Genomic DNA, 8104 nt, shown 5'->3' with positions numbered 1-8104 from the left:
AAGTATTTCTACTGTTTATAGCCTACATGAATATTTTCCATTTGGTCACTGTTCACATTTACAAATTAAAATAAGTGAAAAATGATCTTAAAGCAATTTTAATTTAAAAGTAAATAAAAAAATTGAAACACAAATAAATGCACACAAATTCAGCAGCACTAAAATTCACTACTAGAACACAGCAGTAGAACAAATTAATAGGTATAACATTAGTATGTCTCTATAGATATTTATTAAAGTTCTTTTTATTTAAAAAAGCAAACGTTTACTTTTATCACTTTTTTTCACCTAAAAACAAAACTTTCAATAAAATGTAAGACTCAGTAAAGTTAAACAATAAAATATCAACTTTATCTGTTTGCAAATGTACCAAGACCTTATACGTTGACTGCAGAACAAGTAAGAATAGGAAAATATATTTTTACATGCCATTCACATGCTTTATTGACCAAATTGCATGCAAATGATCACACAAACCCTAATAGAATGTATGGCAGCAGACACTGTCAGATACAGTACTGCAGATTGTAATTTCAGAGTCTTATAATAGATACAACTGTGGCAAAGTGTCCAGATTTTTAGGTTTAAAATGAGGGAAATTTACTTGAAGTGTCCGCCGTCTATCTATATGCTCACTGACCGGTTCTGATGTTTGCCGCCTGGGACAGAGAACATTACATTTACATTTAAGGCATTTGGCAGACGCTCTTATCCAGATTACATTTTTATCTCATTATACATCTGAGCAGTTGAGGGTTAAGGGCCTTGCTCAAGGGCCCAACAGTGGCAACTTGGTGGTTGTGGGGTTTGAACCTGGGATCTTCCAAACCGTAGTCCAATGCCTTACCACTGAGCTACCCCTAAGACACCATGTGTGTGTGAGTGAGAAAGAGATCAATTACGTCACGCTTTAAAACAACAGGAGAAAAGATTTAGTAAACTGGCTTGTAGAAGAGCTGGCCATTTAGAAGTCGGCGTTTTATTTCTTTCCTAAGCAGCAGTTGCTCTTTCTGTGAGCCTTTCATGAAGCCACGATTTTCTTGGGCGCGGCGAGACAGGTATGGGATCACCTTATTCACTGGGCCATATGGCACGTATTTATACACAGGGAAGCCAGCTTGACCTGGTCTCACAAACATATTAAATCTTAGACACTGAAAATTTTTTGAATTTAAATCAAAGAAATGATACAGTGAAACCTTGGATTGCAAATAACATGGTTTGCAAGTGTTCCGTAAGACGAGCAAAGGTTTTTTAACAAATTTTGACTTAAAAAACGATCAACGAACGAATTATGCTCGTAATCCAAGGTTCCACTGTACTTATTTTAAATATATCTTGACTTTGTTAAACCATTTGTCATGCCTAAAACTGTTATTGCAATGTTTTTAAAATAATATACTCCTTAAACTACAGACACATTCCAATCCCATCTTGATCACTTCATTTCAAATTGTTAGTTGTGGCATACACAATCAAAATTATTAAAACTGTTGCAGTCCAAGTACTTATAGCATATAACATATACTATATGCCTCATACTATTTTAGTTTGTAGGAGTTCTCACCTAGAGGGAAGCTGATTTGGTCACACATTCCCAGCAGCTGGCCAAAATAAACCTTGTTTTCCCTGGGAGAAAGTCCCATCTCACTCATTCTGTGCACAGAAAGCCAATAACACATTATTCAGTCAGACAAATCGACAGAGTAACAGCATGTTGGTCCACACTCACCTTTTCAGCGTGAATTTAACCGTTTCTTCATTGTGTGATGCCACCATGACATTAGCCACCCTGTTGTGGCAGATTTCCTTCAGAATATACTCCAAACACCTTTTGCATAAGAATCTCTATTAAATGTTTAAGTAAATGTAAGCCTTTCTTCTTCCACACACCTTCATTTTAACCTCAATAAAATCTACTTTGCATTTGCAAGTTGTGTTTATATTGACTTTTTGCCATGAACAAATTGAACATTTTAAAAGAAAAGATGACTACAGATGAAAAAATGAGAGAGACAGAAAAAGATGACCTGTGGTACATTGTGTTTGTAGACTCATAGTCAGGGTTAATTGGATCCTTGTAACCAATCTCAACTGCTCTCTGTCTCTCCTGATGCATGTAAGCGCCACGAACCAATTTTGCTCCAAAATACCAGCCCTCCCGCCGTGACAGCTCCATATCCATTGTCACATCATCGTAGGCCTCCTACACACCATGAAAAAATATTTTAGATTTTTTTTAAACTAATAAATAGTACATAATTTGAAAGTTGATATTAAACACTAGAAAGTTGATATTAAACACACGCAAAAACTATGCATCATTAGGGATGATAGGGATAATATGCTTCGGTCTCTTTAATACAAATACAATACAATGTCAAGTTAAATGACAGAAAGGATGACTGATGAATATCTAATGATATAAGACCACAATACATAACACAGGCCCAACAATATATTTTGTGTAATTTTAGTTTTGCGATATATCGAATTTCAATTAATTTATGACACAGGCTTCAATGGTGTGTGCGTAATAAAGATGGCACTAATGTAATACTCTGGACTAATTAATATTAAATGAAAACAAGCATGAAATGGTGTACTGGAAGTGTTTTGTTGCAGAAAAAACAACAACTGAAAGACTAGAATTAGATTAAATTTCTACTCGTATACTTTCAGGGAGGAGTAGGACTGCTCCTAGGAAAGCAGGAGATGTTGCTTTTTACAACAATAAGAGCCGCAGCGTAGACTACACATTATAGTGGGTGTTACAGTTTTTTTTTTTTTAGTTTTAAACTGTGGATTTTTCCTTAACCACCATTGCTCTTGCCTTGCACATCAGAGACAATCTGATAGTTAGGATTTATGGATATTTCCTCACACTTTCTAATCTAATTTCCATATATATGTATGTGTGTGTATATGTATTTTATTGTATTCAGTAAAGCTGCTTTGTGACAATGACAATTGTTACTGTAGAAGCCTTATACAAATATAACTGAACATTATTAAACATAATACAGACTGTGAAACATGACAGATGTTATTACAAAATCATGACCTACCCTTCAGTGTGGTTAGGCGGAATCGGGACCAGCGCTCTCTAGCTGCAGGGACTGGCGCTGTTTGCCTACATTGGACATTTTCTATCCCCTGTACCCTCATCGTTGCAATGTTTATGTCTTGTGATTACATGTTTTTATGTGCTCGTTGCTGGGGTATTTTTTACCCCTGATCGCACACTGCCCTTTTCGAAGGACAGTCTGGGAGGGGATTTTTTACCCTCATTATCCTAATGTATCTTATTCCTTATTTTCTATGATGGCGCCGGTTAGGTGGCTGCCGTCGCGACTCTGTGGTCGCACAAAATCATTTCACTGCATATTGTACTCTGTATGATTGTGTATGTGACAAATAAAATTTGAATTTGAATTTAATATTTTCTATGCCTGACTTTATACACTTTAAAACTAGCCTGCCTTCTGCCTTCTATCACATATAAATTAATTAATAAAACATATACAATCTGACTAAGGCCAATACTAAGACAATAAGTTAAAGTATGTAAAGTAATACTAGTAAGCATTCTTATGTACATGTGTCTCATACTTTGAGGTAACACTGGTAGGTGTTGAAGATGATGGGTGTGTGCAGGTTAAATATCCTCTGCATCTCTAGAGTCAGTCTGCTGATCGCTGGCTGGAAATATGTCTGCTCAGCATCCACCATCAGTCTCACCCCATTCTCAATAGCATGCTAAACACAAACACACACACACACACACACACACACACACACACACACACACACACACACACACAATAGGGACTATACAAGTGCATCTCAATAAATTAGAATATGATCAAAAATGTGATTATTTCAGTAATTTTATTTAAAAAGTGAAAGTCATTATATAGATGCATTGCACAAAGACTGATATATTTCAAGCGTTTACTACTTTTAATTTTGATTATGGCTTAATTAATTAATTAATTAATTAATTAATTATTAATGGCTGCTAATGAAAACCAATGCAAATTGGGCATTTAGACAATCAGTCTCATTGATTAATAAAAATTAATGATTAATTTCATCTTTAAAAAACTACTGTGCTCTTGTGTGCAAAATTATTGGGTGACTTTTAGTGTTCAGAATTATTATGCAACTAAATAAAAAAATAAACATCACATCTTACTTATCATCATCTGTCAAAGTAACAATAATAAACAATTTAAAACTTACAAATTAATATTTCTTACATAAAATATATAATTGACCTTCTTTTCAATAACAGTCAAGTCTTCTATTCATGGACTATCTTCAACCCAAAAAAGTTCCAACTAGCTCATCTTACCAGCTGAAAGCAGATCTCTTCAGCTGACTTCCTGTGACGTAGCTTCCTGTTTTTGTATCGATGCCGCGAAAGTTTCGCGTTTGTATCAGCGTTGAAATTATATAGCTTTTTCGTTTATACAATAATAATATTAATAGCAACTAGTTTTTAAGTTTTTCATACTACTGGTCTTCTTTCCATTTTTTGTGCTTTTTAGAGAACACGCAGGTATCTTTGTCTAAGAACAACAAACGGAATTCAGCTCAGAACAACTAAACTCCGACTCGGGTACGTTATCATGTCTACCATTCAGCTTGTCCAGTGTGTAGAGTGTAGGATGTTTAGACATTCTTCCTGCGTCGTTAGTGATAATTTTACTTGTGATGTATTAGTGAGCACTCTGACGGAGAACATATTAGCATTAGAGGAGCGCATCCAGGCTTTAGAGAGGGTTAGAGAGCGCGAAAGCAGCGTTATTCCCGTAGCGAAAAGTCTGGGTGCTGCAGGCGGAGATAACCAGCCCCCAACTCCGGCATTAGAGCCCTCACAGCAGGGCGAGTGGCGGCATACTTGTTTAGCCAAAGCTAGTGTTTACCCAATCAGAATGTTGGTTTTACAGTTGCGGCGCTCAGCGGCAGCATTTGGGTTTGTGTGTTTGCTGGCTTTTACCACTGAGTGGCGCTATATAACTATAGACTGACACCTCATGCCTTAGTTTATTCTCTGCAGGATTAATGAGCCGCAGCTCCTTTAGAGCTGCACGTAGTAGCTGATAAAAGCTAGTGAAACATTGTAGTTAAACGAATTCATAATCATCTTCTTTGTCTTTCGGCTGTTCCCTTTCAGGGGTCGCCACAGCGAATCATCTGCCTCCATCTAACCCTATCCTCTGCATCCTCTTCTCTCACACTAACTAACTTCATGTCCTCTCTCACTGCATCCATAAATCTCCTCTTTGGTCTTCCTCTAGACCTCCTGCCTGGCATTTCAAACCTCAGCATCCTTCTACCAATAAATTCACAATCTCTCCTCTGAACATGTCCAAACCACCTTAATCTGGCCTCTCTGACTTTATCTCCAAAACATCTAACAAGGGTTGTCCCTCTGATGAACTCATTCTTGATCCTATCCATCCTTGTCCCTCCCGAAGAGAACCTCAACATCTTCAGCTCTGCTACCTCTAGCTCTGCCTCCAGTCTTTTCTTCAGTGCCACTGTCTCTAAGCCGTAAAGCATCGCTGGTCTCACCACTGTCCTGTACACCTTTCCTTTCATTCTTGCTGATACTCTATCGCACAAAACACCTTACACTTTTCTCTACCCATTCCAACCTGCCTGTACCCGCCTCTTCACCTCCTTTGAGCACTCTCCGTTGCTCAAATTCATAATCACAGTACTAAAATTACAATTAATTTTTTTATTAATTAATTTATAAATTAAATGTTATTAGGACCAAATTTAAGCGAAATAAATGTTAACACAGTGAGCCTTTAGATTTTATGTGTAATTAAAAAAAGCTACGCGTGTGGGGTTTTGTGTCATCTTATATCTTGTGTTCCTTAAATTTGTAGTAGATTTAATAACTGAAATAAATGACCATAAAATTAAAACATTGTCAGGACATTAGAACTTTTTCAGTCATTCAGCCCCGCTTGTGTTTTTGCGTTATTATAAGAATGAAATGCAGTAGGCTGTTATGAGCTGTACCGGGTTCGACCCATGTTGCATGGGCAGCACCATAAAGCAGGGACACGAGGCGAGGTCTTACAGGGAAAAGGGTAATTTATTTAGGTAAAATGGTGAAGGAAAAGGTTGAAGAAGGGAGAATGGAAAGAAAGGGAAAGCGATAAAGGTTGGGCATGTGCAGGTCCAGGGGCAGTGCTATGCTGGCATGCGGGCACACAGCTGATAACAAGTGGTGGTGGGCGCAGTGGCAGAACAGAGCACACGGAGGCAGCGCGGCAGGGCTGCCAAGGTGGGCTCGGTGCGGGAGTGACGGTGCCGCGGGAGCTCGCGTAGCTCTTTCTCGCGCTGTCCTCGGGGATCAAAAGGCGGAATTCCAGTGTCCTTGTTTAAAGTCTCTGGGGCGCGTCACATCGCCCCACTCACATGCCACTCTCCTATTCTCCACCACATCACGTACTTCCCTGACCTCGGACTAAACTCCGCGCCTCACTTTTATAATGCGGAGCAAGCCCGAGATCATATTAATGTTAATTATCGCCAGGCAGCACGAATAGGCGGCTCCGTCCCTTTGCCGCCTATTCAGGTCAGGACACACGCCGTGACAATTTTTTTAAATAATAAATAATGACCCCCGTTGCACTGTACCACTGCTGGCAAAACCTTATGAAATACAAGTTAAACATTAAACGAATTTACAAAACTTTATGCATGCGGTTAAGCGCTGGGTAGACTACGTAGGAAAGTAAAGAGAAGGATCACGATGCTTAACATCCCGGAGCCCAAACCCCATTTAAATTAAATTAACAAATATAATAAGTAAAGAACAATAGCCCACATTTATAAAACCATTCTTATTTAAATTATAAAAATAACCCTGCATCTCTTTTAGGTGTTCCAGCTGCCACTGTTCTCATGGCTCTGTCAGAGTAAATCATTCAGTAACAAGCCTGTAAATTTCCATATAAAATAGGTAAGCAGGTGAGCTATTGATCAGTGACTTATGTAAACGACTCAGTTCAGATGTAAGTAAAAGCTCATTGCTGCGCTGTTTGGGGAAGGGACGTGCTAATGACGATTTGGTCTGCTGTGTGTGTGTGTGTGTGTGTGTGTGTGAGAGGGCTGTCAAGTGGTCTTACATACTCATGAAAATTCGTGGATTATTCAGTGAATAGGGGCTGTGCTGAAAAAAGTTAGGCACATCAGTCACTTATCCCCAAATCAAAGGTCTTTCTGAATGTTATGATATAGTTGTAAAATAACAGATGTACAAACAGCTCATCCATGTGTCAGTGGATCTCCAATTTTCTGACTGGCAGACCACAGGCAGTAAGGATGGGCGGACATGTGATTGTTTGCTTTACATGTCAGGAAGCCCTCATGTCTGTGTTTCCTTCTGGCTCTCCCTTTTAGTTATGCTGTCATAGTTAGTCCTGCCGGAGTCTCTGCTTGCACTCTACAGTTAATATACATTCACATTATACATTGTGTGACTGTGACCATACCTAACTGCCATCTCTCCTCTTCTTCTCTTCCCCCCCCCTCTTTCTCTTTGTTCTCTCCTCCTGTCTCCCCCTTTCACTCTTTCTCTCTCTCTGTCGAGCTACACATGTCGTTCCTGAGCTGCCAGTGATCCAGACTCCCTCTGCCCTCCGGACCTGTCTGACCCATCCTGGTGCCCCGCTTCTGGCTGAAGATCTCGTCACATGGATGCCCCGTGTGTCTCTCTGGGATGCGTCTGGTGTCTGGGGATGGTTCTCTCTACCTAGAAGACGGTTCTGGCCTTGACTGGTGTTGGCAACTGTTTCTCTGGGGACTTGACAGTACGATAGTTCATGACTGGAACTTCTTACAAGTCTACCTGGGTCTTCAATAACTACCTGGACTCCATATTAACATCAATTAACATCCGCTATTATAGCTGAACTGCCTCCCACCCTACACACTGTATAAATGCAAATCATTTACTGCTTTCTGTTTCACCCAAATGAGGATGGGTTCCCTGTTGAGTCTGGTTCCTCTCAAGGTTTCTTCCTATTACCATCTCAGGGAGTTTTTCCTTGCCACTGTTGCCCTCGGCTTGCTC

At 39.3% G+C, this 8104-nt stretch overlaps 1 protein-coding gene across 1 annotated transcript in view; it reads right to left on the bottom strand.

The window, feature by feature from the left end:
- Nucleotides 1-215: 215 nt before the first annotated feature.
- The window catches only part of prodha (proline dehydrogenase (oxidase) 1a), a 41022-nt gene continuing 33133 nt past the window's right edge, over nt 216-8104 (bottom strand). The window contains exons 10-14 of the mRNA XM_053478680.1: nt 3613-3759; nt 2031-2206; nt 1733-1831; nt 1568-1656; nt 216-1123 (exon numbers count right to left, since the gene is read on the bottom strand). Coding sequence (XP_053334655.1) covers nt 933-1123; nt 1568-1656; nt 1733-1831; nt 2031-2206; nt 3613-3759 — 702 coding nt within the window. The 3' untranslated portion in view covers nt 216-932. The remainder of the gene's footprint in view (nt 1124-1567; nt 1657-1732; nt 1832-2030; nt 2207-3612; nt 3760-8104) is intronic.

Source organism: Clarias gariepinus, chromosome 19 (genome assembly GCF_024256425.1).
Source record: "Clarias gariepinus isolate MV-2021 ecotype Netherlands chromosome 19, CGAR_prim_01v2, whole genome shotgun sequence".
NCBI classification, from domain to species: Eukaryota; Metazoa; Chordata; class Actinopteri; order Siluriformes; family Clariidae; genus Clarias; species Clarias gariepinus.
This window is presented reverse-complemented; position numbering and strand designations above follow the sequence as displayed.